Source organism: Aptenodytes patagonicus, chromosome 7 (genome assembly GCF_965638725.1).
Source record: "Aptenodytes patagonicus chromosome 7, bAptPat1.pri.cur, whole genome shotgun sequence".
NCBI lineage: Eukaryota > Metazoa > Chordata > Aves > Sphenisciformes > Spheniscidae > Aptenodytes > Aptenodytes patagonicus.
This window is the reverse complement of record NC_134955.1, coordinates 3751624-3777411: the sequence shown is the minus strand read 5'-3', so window position 1 is coordinate 3777411 and position 25788 is coordinate 3751624. Positions and strand designations below refer to the sequence as shown.

Below are 25788 nucleotides of genomic sequence, written 5' to 3'. Positions count from 1 at the left end.
GGTGGGGGCATAGCTTTATCATGCGTTTCAAGCAAAAATGCAGCCATTCCCCTTTTCTAGATCCTCCCTTTCCCAGCACAATATTCTGGGAAATTACCTGCGCGTTTCAAGACATGCCGCAATTAGCACTCACGCCATGATACACAAGCATGCGACACAAGCTTGTGCTTGGCAGAGGCCTCTGTGTGTATTTTGGGTTGGAAGTAAATATTAAGGTTTATCTTGTTTTTTTTCTTCAGGTGTTTGAAGTCTTGGATGTGTGCGCCGTACCATTTTCCAGCTGAGAATCTCTGTCAGATGTTCTCATCTAACTTCACTGCGTTCATCCAGACGTTTTTCTTAGCCCGATGCAATCATGACTACGGACTCCCACGAAAGCATCCTCAGATTTTTTAGCTGCATGAAAAAGACCTCCTTGCCATGATCAAGCGAACGGAGGTTTCACACATGCTGACTGAGCCTCAGCATTTTCTGAATGACTGGGGATCCGATCAACAGGCGACAGCAGACTAAGCACTTCGATAAAGCCACTTAAGTCCCAAGCTGGGAATCAAGAAAACATAAACGATGAAGGGAATTTCGAATGGAATGGCATCACGTTTTTGATTGTTCTTTACTCTAAAACTGGACACTGATGCTGCTACAAACTCTAGGCTCTTCCTAGGCCAAGGTAATGTTAGGACCATAGAAAATGTCATACTTTGGAAACAGAGCATCTCTGATGTAGCTGTTAATCAAAACTGACATTCATGGTTTATTTTGACTTTTTTACTTTAATGCCTCTGAAATGTAATACACATTCAGAAAGATGATTCCTCTTTTTTTTTTTCCCCGACGAAACATCCACAGTTTAAGGTTGTAAATCTGAGCAATTTAGAAAACAATGTAAACACAAATGAAAATTAGCCAACAAAAGAAATTCAATTGAGTTAAATAGGAGGCTATTATCATACCTTACATTCTCTTCTGTCACTAGCTGTAGCTCCGTGGGGAGCCAGTCAGGTAAGAACGAACCAGAGGGGACAAAACAGCTACTGCTGACGTTGTGCGCTATTCCAAACACAGCAAAAAGAACCGATAAATATAAAATAAATAGTATACAAAGATGTAACTGTAGGATTATGTGTTTCCACAGAGATATGCTATTCCATACTCATTTTTAATCAAATTGAGCTGTACCACAAGTAAGTAAAAAAATACCAGTTGCCACAAGCAGACCTAATTAAGTGTAAATATTTCTGAAGACTTCACTAAGACTATAATCTCACCTTTCAAGGTTTTCAGCTCTTCACTTCCTTTTCTGATTTATGGAAACAAGTAGACCAGATTCCCCAAGGCTTGTCACCTTGCATCATTATATATATTTTTACCAATCTAGTATAGCTGCCCCAGGTTCGAAATGGTAGCACTCTGGATCCACTCATTTGGCACACAAAAGTGCACACACACACACACAAGGCAAAAGGTGGTAGAAAACCCAGGCAATATAACTTTATTTGATTGTAGTCATTAGTGCTATACGTTACAGGTTCAATCCTGCTCCCTTTGATGTTGATGGTAATACTCCCATTGAATTCATGTGCTCTGAAAAATGCCTGAGTTTTGCAAATTTATCATTTTGTCATCTATGCTTCAGGTCAAAATTATAAACCAGTGTTTTAGACTTGGTTTTGAGCCAAATGATTTTTACTAAAGGTTCAAAGAACGCATACTTGTCCTTCAGAGAGGTGCCAATCCACTTTACAACCAAGGAGTAAAATGGTTGAGGTTTTCAAAACGGTCTGAGGGATGCAAACATCTTGCAGGTGACTACAGCAATCTCAGCTTCCAGGGTCTCGCTGCAGCAAACAGCAAGGCCTTCCTCTTGCTGGGGGCACGGCAGCGCCCGCCTGCTTAGAAAGAGTTGGGAAAGTCATTTGCAGAACACCAGAAGCGAAGGAGACTTTCCGGCATTGTTCGTGCTACTGAACTGCAGCTCTTTCAGTGAAATATCCTAAGTCCTAATCATTTACATTATCCAGTCCACCGCTTTTAAGTGAAGCGGGTTTCTTTCTCTCCTCATCCTCACCTTCTCTCAGCCCCTCGCTGCATGGTGAGAAATGTTAGGTAGTAAGAGGTAAGTTCTTCTGGTCATCGCGGTCATTCAACCAAATGTATTCAAACAGCTATATTCAAGAAGTTCTGAAACAAGGCAGATGAGCTTCCCAAAAGTGGGACTTCAGGTCAACAAGAAAGGATGAGAGAATACGGAACCAATTAGGCGGGTGTCAGATAGGACTTCGATTTTGAAAGCCTCTCTCTCCATCCCATGTTAATGTACCAAGAACTGGGACCTTACCAGAGGACTGGTGAACTGCTACAGGCAGACATTAAAGAAGGTGAGGAGATTACCGGGGAGGCAAGCACCCGATGCTCAGAAGAGCTGACCCCTAGAACTGCTGCTGGCTTAAATTGGAGTTAAGAAGTGCTGAGTACCCCAAAAAATCTGGCCCCAGAGGTTGTTTGTACCACTTTTTCTCAGAGGGTGTGTCACAAGGATGCGGCGAGCAGATTTACCACTTTCAGGCAGGTGGAGAAAGCGGACAGGACAGCGGACTGAAATGAGAAGTGCAGTGTGTGGCTGGATAGACTCGGTTCTGGACTCTGGGAGAGCTGGAGAACGGGTGGTGGAGACGGTGACAAAAAAATGTGCCAGATCTCGTTTGTATTTAGACCAGAGTCCCAAGATAAGCTTCTACCATCACACCTTTTCACTGCACAGAAAAGTGCACGGGGACGTGTGTTGATCGCTGCAGCTACCTCTCTCTGGAGCCAACGCATTTAGCCAGGAAGCAAATCTGCCTCCATGGAGCTACCCCACCAGCCCAGCCTATCCGACAGTCTAGATCACGATTACTAATGCATCTTTTCTGGCAGAGGGAAACAAACAAAATGTAAGACGACGACACCTAAGACATTCCTGAAATAGCTTTTCTGCAGCGTATGTGATACATAGTGATTTACTGGCACTTGTTGGGAATTATGCAAGGTACTCTGCAAAATTTGATTAGGGCTTTGCCACTAATGAATAACACAGCGTAGGAATCATTCCAGTAAACTCTGTCCCCCCCGCCCCAAGCAAGCCTGACATCAGCAATCTGCCCCGTTACAGCAACCCAACGGCTGCTGACTTCAGTGCGAGCAGAACTGAACCTACAATCACCACGAAACACCTCCCTGTGTTTTTTGTTTTGCAATATTGGTGAAAAGAGAGATGAAAAATAGTAACACCGTGTTTCAAAAACTACTACCAATACTCAGTTCAACAACAAAATTCTAACGGTATTTATAATTTGCCTTTAAATTGCCTTGCAATACTACACGGAGGAAGCGTCAGTTTGGGGAATGGAGAAAATGTTCCTTTTCTACCTTGTAAATCAAGTTTAAATGCTCTGTGTGACTAAGACATGCTTTTTCATAGCTTGCTCACCCATATCAAACACCGCGTCTATGTTGGTCATTTTCATGCTGATGTTTTACCAAAACGTACTGTCAACGGAGGACTCTGGTTAACACTGCACAGCAAAACAGAAACTGTAGCTGCTGGTTTTAAAAATCAAAATATTTTCCACCGAAACATTTTCACTTTGAGGATGTTGGTGCATAAAGACATTGTCTATTCACCTTGACGCTGTCTGCCAGGCTTCCTTTGGTGCCTCTCCTTCCACCGGCTCGTTTCTGGCATGGCTGAACATGAGGTTTCCCTTGATGAAGAAAGAAACAAAACCAGCCCTTGTTTCCTTCCTTTTTTTTCTCCCCTGTCCTTAGCCCTTTCGCCTCCCTTCTCCACTTTCCTACCTCCACTGTCCAGGCTAAACTTGGGCTAATTTCCACCAGCTCTGGAAGGTCGCTGTGGTCTGTCCCTGCCTGTCCGGTCCCACCAGCGACGCCTCCTCACCTCGGGACACCCCGGCCGGCCGCCCCCCGCTCTGCGCCGGGCTCACCCTCCCTCCCACCCAGGCTCGTGCCTCTCCCCGGCTTGGTGATGGATCTCCCACGGAAATCCTCCGTGAGCCTTGCTCCTTCAAATCCCTCCCTCCACAGGCCCCGTAAGGTGGCCCTGCATTTTGGCCGCCGACGTGGTCAGCACTAGATGGAAACGAGGGACAGCTGCCCCGCGGCCGGAGTTCAGGATCCACTTCTTCAGCGACGCCTCGGAGGAGCATCTCGTCCATAAGCACTTGCGTCCGCCCAAGGGAGACGGTCTGGGGACCTCTCGGGTCCATCCGGAAGACGTACAGCTTTGCACCAGGCCCTGTGGGTGCGCAACCCAAGGGGAAAAGATGGCGGGAGGCTGCGCCACCGCGGGCTCTGGGCCGCCCCCGGGCTGCTCTCCTCGCCAGAGTCCCACCAGAGCCCCCGGCACCCCGGGGACCTCATCACCTCTCCCCCGTCGGGCGCCAGGCCGCCTCCTGCCTCGCTAGCAGGACATAATCAGAGGCAGCGGGGAAGGAAAGCAGGTGACAGGCGGGAGAGCCAGGGCGGAGGCGCCCAGGGTTTGAGGCCGCGGCCAGAGGGATGCCGCTCCCCCGGGGCGGGCGCGGGTGCCGCCCCCCTCCCGTTCGTGCCGGTTTAATCCGCCCCGGGCCGTTTCGCCCCCGCCAGAGCGGGGGGAGGGAGGTCGCGTCCCCGCCGGTGCCCCCGCGGCAGCCCCGCTGCGCGGCTCTTCGTAAGATTACGGCGGGCGGCGGCACGCGAGGAATGCGCGCGCCCGCGGAGGGGCCGCGCACGCGCGCGCCCGGCGGGGCGGGCCGGCTGCCCTTTGTCAGCGGGGCCGGCGCGGCGGCGGCGGCGGCGCGGGGCGGGATGACATCATGAGAAAGTGCCGGCCGGGAGCGGCGTCCCCGGCAGCGGGCGCCGCGGGGAGGGGAGGGAGGGGAGAGGGCGGGCGGGCAGGAAGGAAGCGCCGTCGGAAGCCCCCGGGGCGAGAGCGGCGGCGGCCGCAGCGCGCAGCCCGCCCCCGGGAGCGCCGCCGCGCAGGAGCGGCGGGGAGCGCCGCGGGCTGGGCGCGTTAGGCGGCGGGGCAGGAGGCGGCACGCCCGTTAAGCACGCACCCCGCGGCGGGGAGCCGCGCGACCGGGGCGCAGGCATCCCCGGGCTCCGTCCGGCGCCGCCCGGGGGCCGCTGCCCCGGGGGCCGTTGGGGGAGCCGGTAACGCGGGGCGGGCCTGCGGGGGACCGGTCGCTGCCGGAGCCCCGTCCCGCTGCCGCCGCAGCCCCGCCGCCAAGCGGGCAGGTAGCGGCGGGGGCGGGACCCCAGCGGCGGGGGCGGGCGGCGCCGCCCCCCGGCCCGGGCAGGTGCGGGGCCGCCCGGTGCGGCGGGCGGAGGCGGAGCCCGGAGCTGCCACCGGGGCGAACGGGGGGGCCGGGCCGGTGGCCGCGGCTCTCGCACTTTTGACCAGTCCCCTTTGTCTCGGCGGGACCGGGCGAGCCCCGCGCCGAGATCTGCCCGATCCGCCTGGTAACAGCCCGGCGCCCCCATTGGCTCACGCTAATGGCCGCTTCCTGCGGCCGCGCCGCCCCGCGCCGCCCGCCGGGGGCTCCCCCGGGCCCGGGGCCAGCGCCGCTCCCCGCCGCCGGCACCGCCCGCCCGCCCGCCGGGGAGCCCCGCGCCCCGCCGGGGAGCTTTTATGAATGAAACGCCAGCCCCGTGCTGAAAGCGGGGGGGGGGGGGCACCCCTTCACCGAGCCCACCCCAACCGGGCGGCACCGGGAGGGCGAGGATGCCGGAGGCATGGGTGCTGCGCGGGGCTGGGAGTCCGTGCTCCTGGGCAGGGCCGGGCGGCTCGGGCGACGTGGCCGGGAACAAATGTTTGGAGGCAAAGTGCTGGCACCATCCTGGGGAGGCGAAGGGGCAGGGACCGGCTCCCCCAAGCGCTTTCCCTGCACCCCCACAGCAGCTGCTCCCCAGAAAGGGGTCGGGGCTGCAGCGAAGTCGGTTAAAGAGGATCCCCCAGTTGGGTATTGCGGGCAGGCCGAATTCCACTCTGGGAGTGCAGGGTCATGGCGTGTTTCTTCACCAAAAAGTAAAACCTCCCCGGCCAACTGAAGTTGTGAAAACAGAAGTGCATGTCCTGTGTGTGAAGCACAATAGACAGGCGGAGGGACGCAGGCAGGGGACAGCTTCCTCGCTGAGAAACTGTCCGGATTCGCCCCAGGGGCTGCGGCGCACAAGGGGAACTAAGATCCCCGGGCCTCCGACATCCTCTTAACAGACGAAGACAAAATGGAGACAAATGGCCAAGCAAACCGGTAAACTAGGGAAGATGGGCAGCTATTTCATGCAAAGAGATTACGTAAACACGCAACTGTGCAACAACATGCCCTGTGATCTTTGGCACTGCTTTCCCCGCAGGTCATGCAGGAGAGATGCTATATGACTCCACGGCATGTCCTCCACGGCCACGAGACCCTTCCGCTGCCCTGACGCCTGCTGGCGATGCTGCCGCGAGTGCTCTACCACCGGTAGGTATTCCTGCTATCGGTGCTGCGCCCAGGCGATGCTAAAGCACCGAGGCTGAGGTTAATCCGAGTGCTCAGGTTTTGAGGGGCGGGCAGGCAGAAGGCAGCGTGAACCCCAGTTTATGGCCTTCCCACTTCTCCCCGCTCCACTTTGGTGCAGGACAAGTCGTTCCTCCCATGCAGTGGTGCATGGGCTTCACCTCCGGTATTCTCCGGCAGGCCCCAAGCTCCCCTGTCAGCCCCTCGAAAAGTGAGGAGTTTAAAAGAGACTCTTTTATTAGAAACAATGCAAAGCAAAGTGTTTTCAGGTACGGGCAGTTCAGCCGGGGAACGGGAGTTATTTACGGTGGGGCGCCGCCGTTGCACGTCACGCGTGGACAGGCTGTCCTGGCGGCGCGGCGTGTTGCATGAGGCCCCCGCAGGCTCCGGCGGCTGCCGGCACCTCCCTCCCCCCCCCCCCCCGATTCATCTCCCTTTAGGTGCTAGAGGAAGCGCTGGCCACCATTTTGCTGCTCTGCTGGGATATTTTTTCTGGGTGGCTGTGAGCGGTGGGGGTGGGGTGCCGAGTGCGGCCTGCCCGGCGTGCACTGCTGCCGACTGCGGCTCGGATTAGCTATCGCCCTGTCCCCTGCCACCTCTGTGCCCCTTCTGGAGGGTAAAACCTTTAAAGTGAAAGGAAAGACGTTAAAGAAAAAAAAAAAAGATAAGAAAAAGCACCGTCTTGGCAGAGGGGGGGAGACCCCAATTCCTTTAAAATTCTGGCGTGCAGCAAAACCATCTAGGCTGGGGAAAAATAGGACTGAAGGAATGGGAGAAAGCTTTTCCCTTGGAATCAAAGAGCGGGAGTTCAGGTTGGGAACGTGCCTTTTTAAACGACAGATATCGCAGGTACGCATCGGTGATGGCAATAATAATAATAATTGATAACGAACAGCGATGTGCTGGTACTGCCCTGCTCCCCCTCCCCGGCGCCCCCAGTAAAATAATACCAACCAAGTCTCCTTGTATTTATATCCCTGCGTGTCTGTGTGTGGCCTAGCCCCATTCATCATTTGGCTCCCACTGCAGAACTCGCTCCATTTTTAAAATTATGCATGATACACTGAAGAGACAATTTGGGTTTCCCCCACCTCTCCCTTGCCCTTGAAGAAAGCAAGCCCTTGTCTCATTTGCATTTGCATTAAAACCCTGCTCTCTATAAGCTAAGCAAAGGGGAAGGACTTGAAGCCTATGGGATGGCTTTAGGGCTCTGCCCCTTGCTTTTGGCTCTCTCTCTCTCTCTTTCTCATTCTCTCTCGTGCTTTGATCTCTGCTTAACAACAGTAACGTCACAGGGACTATACAGGAGAGTTTTGTTGGAAGTTAGAAAGTTTTGCAGCCTCCAGAGGGCTGTAGCGGCAGTAGCAGAAGCAGCATCCAAGGGACTCCTGGAAGGGGAAGAGAGAGAGCGAGCGAGCGACTGACTCAGTCCTGCTGCAGAAAACTGACTCGAGACGACGGAGGCAGACATGGAACATCAGCTGCTGTGCTGCGAGGTGGAGACCATCCGACGAGCCTACCTAGATGCCAACCTCCTCAATGACAGGGTGCTGCAGACAATGCTGAAGGCGGAGGAGACCTGCTCGCCCTCCGTCTCCTACTTCAAGTGCGTGCAGAAAGAAATCTTGCCATATATGAGGAAAATAGTTGCCACTTGGATGTTGGAGGTTTGTATCTTTCGGGGATTTTCTTTGCAAGCCTCGGCACCGAGATGCATTAATCCGGAGAGCTGCTCCCCCATCTCCTGCCGCTCCCGGCCCCCCCCCTTCCCCCCCCCCCCCCCCCCCCCGAAATAAGTTCCCCGGCGCGGCACACGTTGCTCTGGCTTCGGAGACGCCCGCGTGTAACGACGGGACGCGGGCCGGGGTTACGATCGCCGCCGCCGTTATTGCCGCTTCTTTATCCCCGCTGCAGCAGTCCGGTCCCGCCGCGGAGGGGCGGCGGACGACACCCCCCCCCCCCCCCCCCCCAACCACCCCCCCCCCCCCGCCGGCACACCGCGTCGGGGGTCGGGGGGTGCCCCGCCACCTTTTCCGGCCGTCGGGGCAAGGCGGTACCGGCGGAGGGGAGCGCGGAGGACAGCCCGCTCGGCGGCACCCCCCTCCGCCGCCCCGCCGGGGAGCGGCCCCGGCTGCCGAGCCCCCGGCCGCGCGGTGCGGGGCCGCCGGGAACCCCTGCCAGTTAATTTTTTCTGGGGATTTTATTTTAAATTAATATCCTTGTACACGTATGCAAGTGGCTGCCCGTGCCAGTATTATGCGCCATCTTTGTTCTTTTATTTGCAAAGCATAAGTGTTTATTAATCGGGAGAAAAATTAAGAAAGTCCCGGGGCGCAAGCCAAGGGTGTGTGTTGCGGGGGGGAGCGGGGGAAGGGGGCCGGGGGAAGAAGGTCGGGGGCCGGGGGACCCCGCTGGGGCTGCGGGCAGGGGGACCGGCCGGAGGGGCTCCGGCGTTTCTTGGGGGAGTTGCAGGGTGAAAGTTTCTTTGTTCGGCGCGGAGAGAGGCTCGAGCTGTGGTCACCCCTCAAAGGCATGCTTGTGCTGCGGCGGCGATCTGCAAGGTCGCCTGGGAAAAGCGAGTTGGAAAGGGCCTCGTCCCCTGGCGGGACACGTCTGGGGGGGCTCCCAGCGGGAGCCCCGGGAGCTGGGCTACATTTTCATGCCTTTTCGGAAGCCCTGGGCGCCCGCGATCTATTTTTAATTAATTTTTGAAAGCGCAGCGCCCTGCCTTGCTCTGGGAAATGTCGCGCCCGGCTGTGCTGCAGGGCGAGAGAGGGAGGCGGTGAATTTCACTTCGGGGGGCCTCCCCGGAGCCCCCCAGCAGGACCATCGGCACGGGGATCGGTAAAGGACCCCCGCCGCTTCATTTTCAACCTTTTTTGAGAGCTCGAAGAATTTTTTAAATATTTTTAAATATTTTTTGAAAAGATGACGTCTGGGGAAATGAGGCTGGACGCCACCTTTGTGTCTCGACCAGAGAGGGGAATCGGCAGCACAACGGCAAATTAGACGAAAAAATAGAAGCGAAATAAATAAATCCGGGGGCAAGCCCGGCTCTGCACCCCATTCCCAGACACGGGGGCTCGCATTTTCCTCCGCTTTCCTTTTTCTTTCCTTTTTAAAAATTTGTTCTAGGGGCTGGAAAGATGGGGACAGACCTCCTCTTCGATTCCCCCCCCCCTCCCCCCCCCCCCCCCCGCTTTTTACCATGAATCGCCTGCGGATTTCTAACGCCACATTTCTCCCCACTTTGTCACTCGTGACTTTCTCTTCCATTTTCTTTGATGCCTCCGTTTTTCCCTTACTTACCCGTTTCCCCCAACTGCATTTTCCCCCTCGTCTCCTTCAACCTTGCCCTGCAAAGCCTGGGGGGCGAGGAGGGGAGGGAAGAGGAGGGCGGCGGGACAAGCCTAGCTTTCGCTTATATTAAATTATTCTTCAACAATCTCTCTCCTTCTTCCAGGTTTGCGAGGAGCAGAAGTGCGAAGAGGAAGTTTTCCCCTTGGCTATGAATTATTTGGACAGATTTTTGTCGTTTGAACCCCTCAAGAAAAGCCGATTGCAATTGCTCGGAGCTACCTGCATGTTTGTGGCTTCAAAAATGAAGGAAACTATTCCTCTGACCGCAGAAAAACTGTGCATTTATACAGATAACTCCATTAGACCCGACGAATTACTGGTAATTTCACGTTTAATCACCTCAGGAAAAAAAAAACCAACCCAAAACCCAAACCAAAACCGCCGATTAGCAAGCCCCCCGACACCAGGGCAGGCGGGGAGGGGGCTGCCTCCCCGCCGGCGGGGGTGCCGGCGGCGGGCGGCAGCCGTTCCCCGCCGCCGCAGGAGCTGTAGCCCCGGCGGCGGCCCGGGAGGGGAGCGAAGCGGGGCCGGGGCCCGGGCCCGGGCCCTGGCCGTGGCCGTGCCGAGCGGCCGCCCCCCGCTTCCCCGGCCGCGGCCCGCGGGGCTGCCCCGGCCGGACCCGCCGCCAGCGCGCGGCTGGGCGCGGCGCGGGCGCCCCCTGGCGGCCCCGCGGGGGGGCTGCGGCGGGCCCTTCCCGGCGGGGGGCGGCCCGGCGCCCTCCGGCCCCCGCCCGCGCCCCCCGCCCGAGCCGGGGCTCCGCCGCGGGAGGACTGCCCCCCAACCCACACCCCCCCACACCCCCCCAGGCCGGGGAAGCGGGCTCGGCCGAGAGCTGACTCGCCCAGCTGCGGATACTGCTCGTCCGGCCGTGTGTGAGCGGAGCTAACCACATTTTCCCTCTTCTCCTTCCTCTTCTCTTCTTCCCCCTTCCCTCCCTCTTGTCTTTGCAGCAAATGGAGCTGCTTCTGGTGAATAAGCTGAAATGGAATCTGGCTGCAATGACCCCCCACGATTTCATTGAACATTTCCTTACTAAAATGCCTCTGGCAGAGGACACCAAGCAGATCATCCGTAAACATGCTCAGACTTTTGTGGCTCTGTGCGCTACAGGTATGAGCCCTGCACGTTAAGCAAAGCGTGTTGCTCCCCTACATGCATCTACCCCCTGGCTTGTAAAGCTTCCCGTAGCTGTGGTCTAAAGCGAGCTCACAGAGCTGTGGGGAGGTTGTTTAAGCCTCGATTATTGCCCCTTGTTGTTTGCAGAAGGTGGGTTACTTTGCGGAGGTAAGTTTTTTCAGAAGACATTTTGCTTCTGAGTGGAGTATGTGGTGTTGCCGGAGAGGGAGAAGTACCCCCCCTCTTTGTAGCTTAGCCGTGGAGTCGCAGCTCAGCGTGGCACGATTTCTTCACCTCCGTACACCGGGTTTTACGTGGGGGCTGCAAAAGGCTTACTGCCCGTACGGGGAATCCCTCCCCGTGTGGATTCATTCTTAAGACGGTTTTTAAAGGCGGAGGGAGATTTTGCTTGTGAATAGATCTGCGTGGGGGTTTCAAAACTTCCCTCTTCAAGTTGCCTCTTCCTCCCTCCTCGGTGGCTGGTGGATTGGAGGAGGGCCACGCGGCACAGAGGCTTTCCTGGCACAGGACCGAGCCGCTGCCATCTGCACCCTTCTGACCACGTGCTGCGCTGAAGCCATGTGCAGGGCCGGCCTCCAAAGACGCCGACTGTTCGCTAGGCCAGGTTTGCAGAGGCCTGATCTTTGGTTTCAAGGGCACCGTGCGTGCGCGAGCACTGGTTCTTTGAAGTTCCATGTTTGCATGTGGACTGTGTGTGTATGCATTTGTGCATGTACCGGCTTTACCCGCTGAACCCTAACAAGTGGGAAGGAAAAAAAGTTTTAGAGGAGCCTTTCTGTTCTCCAGATCTCACTGTTCCCACAGGACAGAGCTGGAGGAGCAGGGACAAAATAAGTTCTAGAGGGAAGATACTCTGTTTAAACAGAACGCGTTCAGCGCGTTTCCTTTTAGTATGGCGAGACCAATCCAGGAATGGCAAAAGAATAAGGAAGAAAAAGCAGCCAAAGCAAATGTTCTTTCGCAGTAGCACGTAAAGAGGAATGCCAGACACTCTGTTGACACTGATAAAAACTTAGTGTAAAGGAGATACAGCGCTTTAGTAAACGTTAATATTCAGTAGCAGTTGTGCTAAAAAAAGAGAGCAAGCCTGCATTTGGACTTGAGAAGAGGTATCCACACTTGAAAACCTCGGTGGGACGTGTGTGGTCAATGGCACAAACTAAAGTTGTGTAGTTTATTTTCCAGAGATGGATTCGGTATAAAAAGATTGAAGAAAGATTGCAGGCACTCGGAAGAAAAAATTTATTTCATAGAATCGGCCCTACTGCAAGGCCTAAAGATAGAACGACCAAGCCATAAAAGAGAAATTTGTAAACACTGGCATTGCTCTTCATCTTGGGCCTAACATCAGCATAACGGGCAGTTCGTAAGTTAGATTGCCTGGAATAATGCTCGGTGTTCGGAGCGCTACAACCTTCAAACAGCCTTCAAACTACCTGCAGCAACATTTTGGGAAAATAGACGTAACTCTCCATGCCAGATTCTACCAGATAAGGCTGCTGCGACTCCAAATGCGTGATTTGCTAAGTTTGAAGCTTCCTCGGCTGTTAGCTAAAGAGAACAGCTACCCGGCCTCCCCTTTGGATATGGGGATGTTTAACCTAGGTTGTTGCGTTGGCAATGACAGGGATGAAAACAAGAGTAGTTCAAAGGTTGGAGACTTGCTAAGAGTCCAGTACTTTGATCTACTGTCGGTGTTGTTATGTTTCTTTTAGGAAGCACATCCAGAGCCTTTATTTAACACTGCTACACACCACAGCTGGAGAATGGATCAGTAAATGAGAACCATGTTCTGGGAGTTTTACATAGCTTTTAAAAAAACCAGTACTGAGCTCACCAGAATTGGGGCCCTCTTCAGCTCCCTACTGAAGTTGGGAATATTGCCTGGGGAAAGAGCGCTCAGGAAGGCTGCCACTAGGCTCTGTATTTTTATTGTTATTTTTGGATGTCAGGATTTTCTCTACCTCTTGCTTTCCTCATGACTTCTTTGTTGGCTAGTGAAGATCACATGTGGCTTAAGTAGCATCTGGACTTTGCTTTGCTGTCGCTGGGTTGTGTTGTATTTCCCCTTGCCAAAATGAACCTAGATGGACTGCAAATGCGTTGTGCTGCCTGGATGCTGTGGGGCCCAATCCAAAGTCCACTGGAAACACTGACACTCGCTTAAGTGGCCTCAGGGGCAAGTGCAGTATATCCTTTGCTTGAAGTACAGCCTGCGTCCTCTACTGTAAAGGAGGGTCTCCTAAGAAGAGGCAGCAAAATAATGCTTGCTTAGAAAATAAAATCTCCGCCAGTTGGCTTAACAAGGTGAAGGCTGTGGAAGTGTTTGTAGATGAGTGTGTATGCGTTTGCTCCAGAAAGAGAAGGTTACGCTGCAAGGTGAAGTTGAGGGGAATTCCTTCTGAGCTCCTTCTTCAGTTGTCTGGCTACTAGAAGTGGATTTGTTTGATTTGGTTTAGTTTTGAAAAATCCATTTTCACCAAAGGATGTCTTTGTGCTGTGGTAGGTTCGGGAGAAAAAAAAAAAAAATTACCAGGGGTTGTTTGAAGTTAACACATAATTGAGCTTAATGAATGGGGCTTTGGCATGGCCGAGCAAGGCAGGGAGAGCTCAAAAGGAAGCAGGCCTCTTTTGGCCCAAGTTAAGACCAGTGTTGAGGGAGAACTGCAGCTCTATACAAGCGTAACAATGAATAGCAACAAATATTGGAGCTTCAGCATTTCATTATGTTCCTCTGGTTATCAAAACATACCAGGCTCCTTTTATATTATTATTATTGCTATTATTGTTGTTGCTTTCCTCCTCTTCGATGGAGAAAGAAAGATCCCCCTTTGAAACAAGCGTGTTACAATTCTCCTATTCTCTGGCCTTTATAAAATTGGGAGTCTCAAGGTATGTGACCAGTTGGAACCTGTTGCATCTTGCAGCAAGTGATTTATGTTCACAGTTTTGATTTGCCTCAATGAAAAGATTTTCATTCATAGCCCCCAGCTCTCCAGACGGATGGAATTGCTGCTCCATTTAAAAAGGAAAAGGGGTGACTCGCCTTGTTAGGAATTTTTTTTAAAGCGCTGCAGCGCCTATATGCCTGCTTTGTCCTCCCTTCAGGGTGGCTGGCATTCTTCTCTCTCCTCCCCCTCCTCTCTCTCTCTCTCTCTCTCTTTTTAACAACGCTGAAGTTGTTTATTCTTTTTGGATGAAGTCTCAGATAGGCTACTGGGGATGTGTGCTTCAATTGATGGGGCCCCCTACCCCATTGTGGCTGTGTCAGGTCTAATTCATCTCACCGAAGCCCCCTTGTTCCTGAGCGCTCAATAGCGCAAGATGAGGCGATGGAGGCTGACAATGATGCCACACTCTTCACTTGGGGGCATCCAATTACAGGCGAGAGGGGCCCCCTGATTAATATGCTGAAATTAGTGGCCTCTGCCACAAATAATTCCTTGTTGAGTTGCAACAAAAAGGCAGTCCATGCTGCTTGTCTGGAGTGGTTACAGGGACAGACACAAACTGGTCATTTAAACTTCATTATCACTTTTCCACCTTGGAAAGAATGAGGGTGTGACTGTGAATTCATGTTCTTGTTTACTGCTCCATTTAAAAGAAGAACGCAAATATTAATCCCAAACGTGATCCTGTCAGGACAGACTCATTAAACTGACGCATTTTGGTCATGTTCTGTTTGTGGAGCTCAGTAAATAGTGTCGCAAACGCGCTGCCACCGTACCCCTCTGAGGAACCCAATCTTGGTGGAATTCGTGCTTGCCTACTGAAATCCCTCATTTCTGAAGTCTACCTGCAACTGCGTATCAGTATTTCAGTGAAGGGACTGGCTTTGGAATGTGTATAGTGTCAGTAAGCAGTCTGGACTGCTTCGATTTTTGGGAATGACAGAAGCTTGTTAGAAGGTGGGTGTATTTATATCTGCCCGCAAATAGGGAAAATGGGAAAGGGGATAAACTATATTTATTTTAAGCACAGTAACATAAATGAGATGACTTTAGATCAAGCTTGCCTTTTCGCTGGCAGTGCATCACAAAAGTTTGGCCACAATTCACCGTATCGGTTTAATTTTGAAGGTTCATAGAACGCTGGGCGAAATGCCCCTTTGAAGGTGGGTATTGGTCAGGGCTACAATGGAGTGTCAGAGGTATATGAATAGATCCAGAGAGAGGACTTTCATAGAGTCCCAAAGTCTTTAGTTTCACTGGTAAAACATTTACACAAAAGTTATTTTATCATAATAAAGGAGATGCATGATTTAATACTTAAACTGTTCTACTGAGCCCTCTAAGCTGTCCATTCCTTTGATTTCATTCAAGGGTTTGACAGATGGTTTATATTTTTTCAACCCAGAGGAAGTTGCATTCTGATAAAAGCTGAAGGAATGTATCTCAGGTTCTTGTGTATAATGTGGCATTTCCCTCTCTTCCTCACAAAATTAGACGTTTACTTCTGCCACTTACTTCCTTTGTTTCTGATTCTCCTCAAGGTGTACACTGCCACGGATCAAACGCATTCCTGTTCAGCAGAAAGAGTCTTGGCATTAAAATGTGGATTATTCGTATTAAAAAAAACCCCAACAAAACAAAACAAAAACCAAACCAAAAACATGCTAAATGGCAGAGATAGCCCCTTAAGGAATCATGGGAGTGGCTTTGTGGAGAGACCTACAGCAATGCAGTCTGGAAGGGGGCCCAGCCTCTTGTCAGCATGGTGTCACATCAGAATGTAACTGATTGTCCGCCAATTCTTGGGACCCCCGTCACTTAGTTATGCCACATTTACATTAAATCCCTGTTGCCAGGATGGATGGCAGCCACTGACAAGAGACTAGGTTGAGACAAAGCATTTTTAAGATGAAACCTTAATTTAAATATGGATTATCTGCCTCCTGACAGGGTTAAGCAGTCTTTCTCTTTCTTTCTTTTTGTCGATGTTGTTGTTCATTAAAGCTATATTCCTTTGAATGTCAATGCAAAGGTTTCTGCTTTAAAGGGCCCGAGGACCCCTTATTAGAGCGCACCTAGGATCTGATAATGCGAAACACTGAAGAATGCGAACAGGTTTCCTCAGATGTATAGTACCATTGACCCCAGTGGCATTATTCACATGAGCAAAGTATTTTAACATTTGAAGAATGGGGGCCCTGCTCACGATAAAAATACCTCAAAGTGATGAATGGCCTCCCAGGCGCAGTGCTAGGAAGGGCTACTCACTGAAGTACAGTTGCTCATGTGGGTAAGTGTTCACAGGTTCGGACCTGTAACAGTTTAGAGCAGGAGGCACCTTTCTGCTCACAATTTTCCCTACCTTTTTGGATGCAATAGTTGGCAGCTGAAGCCATGCTGGTAGAAGAGTGTATGTGTATGGGCAGGCTTCTCCTAAAGCAATCATTTCAGTCTTTTTTTTTTTTTTTTTTTTTCTCTCTCTTCTTTCTTCATACAGATATTAAATTTATTTCAAACCCACCTTCCATGATCGCAGCTGGCAGTGTGGTAGCAGCTGTGCAAGGCCTGCATCTGGGGAACACTAACACTTTCCTCTCCTATCAATGCCTCACACATTTCCTATCACAAGTTATCAAATGTGATCCGGTAAGTGACTCTCTCAGTTGATCTCCTGCCTTAGAGTTTAAGAATGAATGCCTGCTTACTGCATAGTAGCTAATCTGACAGTAAATCTCGATAAAAGTCAAACCTCAGAGTGGGTTTTTTTAACGTGTTCTCTTGTGTCCGTCCTAGTTATTTAACTGTCATTATATCCATTAATAATCTGTGATTACGCTGCTGCAGTTCACTAATAGGAATGCCCCATCCAGCTCGAATGTTTGTAAGGGAGGCGTATCCGACAAAGCAAAGGAAACCCTGCATCGATTTAGGACATTGCAGAGGCTGTGTTTGGTTGTAGGTAATTAAACCAGGAGTCTGTGTAAAACAAAACTTTGAGAATAAGACGAGGAAATAGTTACTGAGACCTCGTGGTATCTCTGACCTTATCTTTGACCATTCTCGAGGCCTTTTATTGTGCCAAGTGGTGTGAAAAAGCCCTTCTTAAAAGAGTTCTAATGATCTAATTTGGTTTATTACGTGCTAGACCTGCACAGTAGCTGGTATTGAATTCCTTTTTGGAACAAATGCTTGTCCCACGACTTTCTGACAAGGTAGATGGTCCTCACAGGACTCCCATTTTGCCCTGCAGCTTCCAGGAGATGCACATCAGTAAACTAGTGAGCAATAAACCTTTCATGAGTGAATGGGCCAGGAAGGGAGCCTACAAGGAAGACCTAAAGTCAATGATCCATGTCATAATGGTGTGTGAAGTTGGGGCAGAGTTGAGCTTTGTTTTGTAACAATGTGGAAGACCAATAAATAGATGCTTTAAAAAGGTTCTTGTGAGGTCTCCAAGCGCTGGACAATGAGTCAAATAAAGACAACTCTGTGGTTAGCGGCAGAATCTTTGAGATGCTGTTAAATTATTTTACACGTTAATAATTTAAATACGTAGAGAACTATACTAGTCCAGACACTGCAAAACTAGGTTTGTATAATTGGACTTTGTTGACAGGATTGAGTGATTTCTGGAAAGATGAATGCATCATAATTAATTATTCACAAAAGAATATTTTACTTTTGATAGACTATGTGAAAATTGCTGACAAATACGGTATCTCAGCTTACTATTTTGATCACCTTAACAATGCCTCAGTATTGAGCACGTTATTTTTGCCATTTATATTACTGCAGCTAAAGTAATATGGATCCAGTGCTGAAATGTTAAATACTATAAGAACTTCAGATGTTGAAATAAAATGCTGCTCAGTTTGGTATGTACGTGTAATGCTTTTAGTCAGTTTGTGAACAATGTAGATATTTCAGCGTATGGTTGGCCACTATCCAATGCAAGATATTTGAAGCAGGTACTGAGGAAAAATACTAGGCTCGCTATATGTTCTAACAGTATCTGATTCAAACAAAAACATTATTTAATCATTCCTGATACAAAGCATTGAAGTAGATTCTCTCACGTCTTGGAGAACAACAGCATGTCCTTATGTGACTTGACTTAGTTGATGACAGAGCTCTTTTAAAAGAAAAGAAAGTCGTTTTAGCAAGGAGAATCCTTGCTTATTTCTTTTTTATTGTCCAGAGTCATTGCAAGGCCACAATCTGTATGACCTGAACTTAAACTTAAGAGCTTTAAAAGGAAGCAACTCCCCTCCAGCTTTCACTGCTAAGTAAATTCACGTGTTAGAGCAGCTAGAGTTAGAAGTCAGGTTTTTGTATAGGTTGCTACAGAGAATAAGCATCATAAAATTATACCTATGTATATGTATACTTTTGTGTTTGTAATGGAATAAGGGAACAGCATTTTTCGCTACTGTTGCTTTGAGCAGAGAAAACTGCTTGGTTTCATACATAGCATGATTCCCCCGCATGGAGGATTTCCCGTAAGACGTGCCTGTGTAATCCATGGTATCAAATGCTATTCCTATTATCTTATTTCACTAGCATGTATATGAAGTTTGTTACTCCACAGTGACAGTTCCCCTTCTCAGTCCGCACAAATGAATACACTTTATATTGGATTGTCTTGAAATATTAAGAGCATGCATTATAACATGGCTAACATTCTCCCTGATTATCTATTAGCTAGAGCAGCTGGTCTGTTGGATTTCAGGTTATATAATTACACTTTTTTACCTTTAGTCTCAATGAAAGCTGAATCTAAAGTAAAATGAATATCACCTGATTGGAATTCCTTTATGGTTCATGTTTACGTTGGTAGGAGTCCAATTTCCCATTTTGCCTTTGATCAGGGGCAATTAGAAGTCAGATAATCACAATTAGAAGTCTTGGGCTGTCTTCCATCATTCTATTCTTGACCCCATCATCTAAACAGATTGAATTTTACCTGACATTCATTTCCAGGCCAGAAATTTGCTAAACTAGATTAGATTGGGTTTCCATGCTGTCTGTTAGTACGTTGGAATTCATCTCCTGCCTGCCCCTACTCAGAGGCACCTTCAAACATGTGCTTGTTATCCAGAACGGGTCAGGCAGTAACAAAGGATTTCCAGGCACTTTCTTTTTTGTTGTTGTTTGTTTCCTTTAGTATCTGACCCTGGAGTCTGATCGTGTCTACTATGTGTGTTAAAGGTATTTGACCACATCAGTTAAGCTAGCAAGTCTTTTTTTTTTTTTTTTTGCACTGAGGAGCTTAATTAATCCAGGAAGGGTTTATGACCTTGAACAAACTGTGGGCATTGAAAATTTGGGTAGTGAAGCAGAAAAGTTGTTGGGAGAAGTTATCAGAGTAATGCACAAGTTTTGTATTTGCTTTTCAGTATTGAGAAGTACTGAGAATGAAAAAAGCTTTGGTGAGGTTCACAGTGAATGTTCTATTTTGCAGTTACTTTTGCTAGCTCTAGTACATTCCTGCAGACAAACTACTCATCCAATAGTCATCTGAATAAGAAATTACTTGAACAAAAATGCCGAAAACATGAAAAAAATATTCATGCATTCAACTGTAGCTTCAGACATGGTCTGTTCATAATAAATTGTAAAGATTATGTTTTAAAAAAATACAGATACAACATGCTGTACTCTGAGAATCTCACAGGAAAAAAAATTTCTGTGGTCAAAAATTACCTTTAAATTACATAGTCCTATGTACTTATTCATGACTGGACTCTAGAGGGAGAAGAATAGGTATTTATAGAAATTCTTTTGAATGGTTTTAGTTTTCGGAGCTCAAACACGCTATATGCAAATGGTAGGATTAAAAAAAAAAAACCACAACACAAAAGCCCTACCAAACAATCCCGCCCCCCCCCCCCAAAAAGGCAAGCAGGGTTTGTTTTGTTCTGAAAATAAATTGGCTTTCAGTTTGGAACACTGAACATGCTACCTTGTTAAAACAGAATTATCCTCAAAAGCGCCTGGATTTGTAAAACTGAAAATACCTAAACCTGTATTCATGTACTACTCTTTTAATACATCTAATTCCAAGTGTGACTGAGGTACGTGGTACAGGACATGCAAGTAGAAGCCTTACAGTCGGGATTGATCCGTCGTATCTTGAGAAGGGGTGAAAGGACTTCATAGAGATCTTATTGTGAAGGCCGGAGGTATGTAGGAGCCACAGGCATGATGACTTTAGGATACGAGGCGTTTCTTTTTGTCATTTAAAGTGCTGTGTGTCTCTGTCAAGAGGAAATATTACACTAGGGTTTAAACCAGAAAAGGTCATAGGTTATGTGTTTTCAGTGAGCTGTAACTGATGGTCTGATCTGCTTAGAGGTAGGATTAACCTCCCTCTCTCTCAGAAAGGACTCGCAGAGAATTGTTTGCTTGGGTTTCTAATCTTATTTTACCCCAAATGCCATGTGCCCTTATTGGTGGCAGAGGAGATTCTTGTGGTAGTGGAATCAGTGAAAAGCTGGTAGATCACACAAGAAGCCTCTGAATGAAGGCAGAATTGAAACTGGGAAATAAAGAAAACAGCAGGCAGGTCACCCTCTCAGGAAAACAACATTCATTCTCAGTCATGCACATCCTAACACTTTTGACGGCAATTTATCATGGAAGACTGGGTTCACCGCAAGGGCTAACACATGTCATAGGTTAAATCAGAAAAGGCAATACTGAAAGGAAACTTCAAAGTCCTTAAACACAGAGTTAAGTATGTTGGGAAAAAGCTTACGATGTTTGTTATAAAGATGTGAGTAAACAGCACGCTGGAGGAATTTTGGCAAAATGTAGTGTGATTGTTTTGCCTATTTAAGGCACCGTTTCTGTGTCCTCGCAATAGATGTACATGGCTCTGAAGAACACAACCATAGGACAGGTTGAGCTAACGGGCCTTCTCCAATTCTAATTGCTGTGGATCGAGAAGTAGAATTGGATATATCTACTCATGGTATGATTTAATGCCTGGGGGAAGTTATCTTTCCCCACCATAGACACGATCCTGCTTGGTGCTTTATGCTTTTAATTCACAGCTAAGTCTGTGCAAGCGGCGAGGCCCTTGCACCCTCCTGAACACTCAGTAGGATTGTGCGCGCATTCAGCTCTGAGAAAATCCTTTAGAAGCAAGGGAAAGAGATGTCACCCTGACTGAGATTTCAAGGTGAATGCGGTAGCAAACTGAAAGCTTGGCAGCACTTTGTAATGCATGGTTACGAAGGTGTTTAGTGGTGCTTCTGAAAGATCTCTCCATTTTGGGGTCATACAGTCCGGTACATTTTTCTGTTCGGATGCCTTCCGAGTTAGAAATCAGTTAGATAACTTGAGCTGCTCGCTGCTGGACATAGCAACAGTTGGCAGGCAACTTTGGGCACGTACATCTAAATATATATATGGCACTTCTATCTAAGAACTTTGTATTATCGTAACTCAGCCTGGGAAAATCACTGTTTATGACCATCACTTCTAGTAGACTGTACTGCCAAAGTGTTTCTGTGGTAAAAGTAGAAATCATTACAGCATCAGCAATACTTGGACCAACTCTGACTCCAGCCCAGTTTCACGTCTTTGCAACTCCACTCGTTTAATTTTGATTGATCACACTGCTGTCTAGTCAGCCTGTTCCTATTTTTCAAAAGGTATAAAGGACAGCGAGGTAAAAGATAGGACGAATGGACTTTTACAGACCTGCTGACGTGTTAACAGCACAGGCAGAAAAGTAGTAGTGCAAGCTACAACTTACTGTGTCAGGGTCCTGCCCGGGTTAGTCACTACATGTGTCACTGTAGCGGAGCGTTCATCATACTCGGTCGTAGACCTGTGGGCTGAGACTAACAACAAAACGGCAGTCATGGTTTGTCCAGAGGACCATGTGTGGAGATGCTCACCTAGGCCATTAAATAGAAGATGGTAAGAGTTAGATGGTGAAGTCTGGATCCAGGCTAGCGTCCTGCAGAAAATGGGGTAGCTCGTCCAATCCGTTCACTATTCAGTGTTTCTCTTGCTCTTCCCACACTCCTTTCAGTCTGCTGCCCTCCCAAATAGCTTGATTATATTTCTCTTGCTTTTTCAAGAAATGGTATTTGGTCTGTGATCTTGCTATTTTTCTAAAGAACCCTGGGTCTTTCTCTCCTTCCATTTAATCTTCTCTAGGATTGTTTACGAGCCTGCCAAGAACAGATTGAATCCCTCCTTGAATCCAGTCTACGTCAGGCACAGCAGCACAACGTATCTTCAGAAACAAAGACTGTAGAGGATGAAGCAGACCTTTCCTGCACACCTACTGATGTGCGAGATGTGAACATTTAAGAGGACTTCTTCTAATGGGTTTGCTTGGCGAGAAAAGCAGACAAAGAAAGGGCATCTGAGAAGGAATCAGCATCAGGATCTCCCCCCCAGAAACCCTTTTCTCCAGGACATTTTTATACCAGAAGGGAAAACCAGTCTTGTTATATTTTTTTCTTGCTCTGTCTCCCTTCCATCTGTGACTTCAAACAAACAAATAAACAAAAAATACCCCAAAAACTGTCTTAAAAAAAGAAAAAAATAGTATTTGCATTACCCCCAGGGGTTTGTGCTACAAAAATAGAGGATTTTATACAATAATAATCAACTAGTTTTTATATTAAAGTGTTCTTGTCTGTATGTTGTAAAAATAGGCATTAACACACGAAATGTCTCCAGGGGAGGTATTAGATTTGATTTCTTACATATAAAACAAACAAACAAACCAACCATTTTTAAAGTAGAAGAGGGTTTTTTTTTTTTAGATAGTAAATGAAATATTCTTTTTTTTTCTTTAAAAAGCATAGCTTTAACGCAGTTCTAGGCTTTTCTGTATCTTGCTTGCTTATGCATTTAGTCACTTTATAATTCATCTGTAAATGTTTATTTTATTTCCTTAGTTTTTTTTTATCCTCTTCACCTTATAAATGGTTAACGTAACCCATAAGTTAGCGTATGTTAGTATGCAGCATTATTATATGTTAATCTTTTTTTGTGCCTGTGGATTGCCTGTGCATAAGGCATTTGTAGGGTTCCAGCTTAGCATTGTTGGGAAAGGCCAATGTACTACTCATACGATACTCTATTATAAAGAGAAACCGAAATAGTGACATAATATATTATATTTTTGTAATCTTCATATTTTTGTAGTTACCTGTGTAAAATGCTGGTCTGACCCCACAGATATTCAGCCTAATTATGGTCAGGTTCAATCCACAGTTTAGTCTTTTTTTTTTTGTTTGTTTGTAATATTCTAAAACCATTCCATTCAAAGCACTTTCAGTCCATTAGATATAGGAAATACATTCTTTTATTGTGTGGGAATTTTTTTTTAATGGAATGGTTTGGAAATATATAAGTGCTTGTTCGCAAACTTGGAATTGCAAAGCAAGTGCATTTAACTATGGTGTTAGAGGAGAGGTGATTTTTTTTTTCCGAAGGTTGTGTTCCAGTGAGAGAAATTGCATTCACAAATTGCCGGGATATCTTCCTATCCTTTTCTATAGAAAAGTTGAAGTTTAGAAATCCTTTGGTGCCAACTCATCGTTATAAATTAGGGGCCTTAAAGGTTCACATATAGGACACATAGTTTAAGGATTGTCGCTAGATGTTTTACAGCTGAAGGTTTTTAAACACTAAAATATATAATTTATAGTTAAGGCTAAAAAGAATATTTATTGCAGAGGATGTTCGTAAGGCCAGTATGATTTGTAAAATAATGCAATCGCCCCTTTTTAAAAAAATCTTTCTACCCTTGATGTTGCAGTTTTAACACAGCTTATTAAAGAAAAAAGGACACGCTTCAAAGAACAAACCCCAAACAAAGCAGTCTATTTGGCCCCTTCCTATACATTTTTCAAAAGCAGTCTAACCATGAAAACGCCATAGTTAATAGATATGAAAATTGGAGTACTTGAAAGAAGTTCTTATTCCAGTGTATGCCCCATTTTTTTATTTAGCTACAAATAGAAAATTTGCACATCTTGGCTATGTATCTTTTTATTATTATTTTAGAAAGTAGCTGAAGGGACGTGGACATAGCTGTTGAAGTTGATGCTCGAGGAGAATGTGATGGTGAAATGTATGTGAGAAAACTGCCGCTAAGGTGTTGATTGTAAAAAAACAAAACAACAAAAAAACAACAAAAAAAAGAAAAAAGAAAAAAAATTTAAAATTAAAAAAAAAAAGAAAAAGAGAAAAGAAAAGGAGTGGATCCTCCATTTTTATTGAGCTGCTATGGATAAATTCCCAGCATGGTTTGAAAAAAAAAAATTAACATTGCTTTTCTGTATCTTTGTCATTGTGTTTTGCTGCTATTTTGTGGATCAGTTTTTTTTTTTTGTTATACAATGTCATATACTGCCATGTTATAGGTTTTAATTTTCTCATAGAAAATTATATTATTGACATCATTTTTTTGTAGATTTTTTATGTGATCAATTTTTACTTAATGTGATTACTGCTCTATTCCAAAAAGGTTCCTGTTTCACAATACCTCATACTTCAGTTAACCGTGTCTAGACCAGGTTTTAATGTTCGTACACAGTGCCTCATAGTTCTACTGCAAACGGAAATGCATCGAACGTTATTCTGAATGGGTCTCGCGATTTGCAACTAGGTTGCATTAATTTAAAAACAGCAGACATTTCAGAAGATCAAGTAATGTCAGTTTTTTTGTTATGCATTTTATAAAGCTGGATTCTTTGTCTGATCTGGGGTTTATTATCATAGTAGTTTTAAGCTGTGTTATTAGCCACATTGATATACGAAAGGTGCATTATAATATAACTCTTGTATGCCACCTGATGTGGCTTCCCGTCAGTTGGGACACATCATTTGGTATGATAGGTTATCTTCTGGAACTCTAAGTATTTTGTGTGTTTAATCTGTTATGATATACTAGGTTTTTGTTTGTTGTTTTTGTTTTGTTTTTTTTTTTTTTAATTATAGCATAATGCTAATTTAAAAAGCCTGTAAATCTCATAAATAAGCCAGCTAACAGAGTTGTATGCTGAAGAATAATCTAGCTGTTGCCTGTATGCTGCTAAACCAAAACAGAATTAGAACTCATTTTGAGGCAAATGCAGTTAAGATCTACATAGTGCATAAATAAAGCATTGCAATGCTACTAGCAGTCGCAGGACCCAGGAGGACTGGATACATTCTGTCCAAATTTCAGGAACATTTCTTACTGCTTACCTCATAAAACACTTCTGTTTGTGGCATCTCTGTGTCTCTGAACCAAACATGATTATTGAGTTAGTGCTTGTTGGTTATATTATGTGTTACACTGAGTGGCAGTGCGTACTGCAAATTTCTTTAAAATATTGTATGTACTAAAAGGCCAAATCCAGATTAAGTGGGTTCACGTGCCAACAGAGATGCTTTATTTGTCACATTATTATAACAATCTGTAGTAAGCAAGCAATTCAGATTTGTACATTTTTATATTGTACTTATTGGCATCACTGGTCTGAAATGCACATTTTCACCAACAGACCTGTAACAGACAAGTTTCCAGCAAAAAAACTAAAGTCTAGAAATAAAATCGGTAAAACCCAATGTCTGCTGCTTGTTGTCTTCTTTTTCTTTTTTTTTTAAACTGCCTTCATGAATGCTGAATGCTAATAATTACCTGATGCAATGAGTAAACCACATGACATTTTCTGGTTTCACTCTCCATGCTTTAATAGTTGCAATGCTGAAAACCTTTTGTCGTTATTTTCGGAAACCGTAGGCGTTTTTTAGTAATGGGTGGGTGAATGCCTGTCACAGTA

General features: G+C 47.1%; 1 protein-coding gene across 2 annotated transcripts; it reads left to right on the top strand.

Moving 5' to 3' along the window:
- The first annotated feature begins 5872 nt into the window (after nucleotides 1-5872).
- CCND1 (cyclin D1) lies at nucleotides 5873-25573 on the top strand. 2 transcript variants are annotated; one of them, XM_076343799.1, is made up of 7 exons: nucleotides 5873-6290; nucleotides 6394-6503; nucleotides 7980-8206; nucleotides 10003-10218; nucleotides 10850-11009; nucleotides 16485-16633; nucleotides 22160-25573. In XM_076343799.1, exons 3-7 carry the CDS (start codon nucleotides 8009-8011, stop codon nucleotides 22313-22315), a joined length of 879 nt encoding a protein of 292 aa, XP_076199914.1. In that variant the 5' UTR covers nucleotides 5873-6290; nucleotides 6394-6503; nucleotides 7980-8008; the 3' UTR covers nucleotides 22316-25573. The 2 variants fall into 2 exon arrangements, with proteins under 2 accessions (XP_076199914.1, XP_076199912.1); XM_076343797.1 differs by having other exon boundaries at nucleotides 7824-8206.
- The last annotated feature ends 215 nt before the right edge of the window (nucleotides 25574-25788 follow it).

Excerpts from the sequence above, each read along its gene's own strand:
- CCND1 (XM_076343799.1), top strand. The coding sequence starts at position 8,009 with ATGGAACATCAGCTGCTGTGCTGCGAGGTGGAGACCATCCGACGAGCC. Across the intron at positions 10,219-10,849 it reads TTAGACCCGACGAATTACTG|CAAATGGAGCTGCTTCTGGT; the intron begins GTAATTTCACGT and ends TTGTCTTTGCAG. Across the intron at positions 11,010-16,484 it reads TGTGGCTCTGTGCGCTACAG|ATATTAAATTTATTTCAAAC; the intron begins GTATGAGCCCTG and ends TTCTTCATACAG.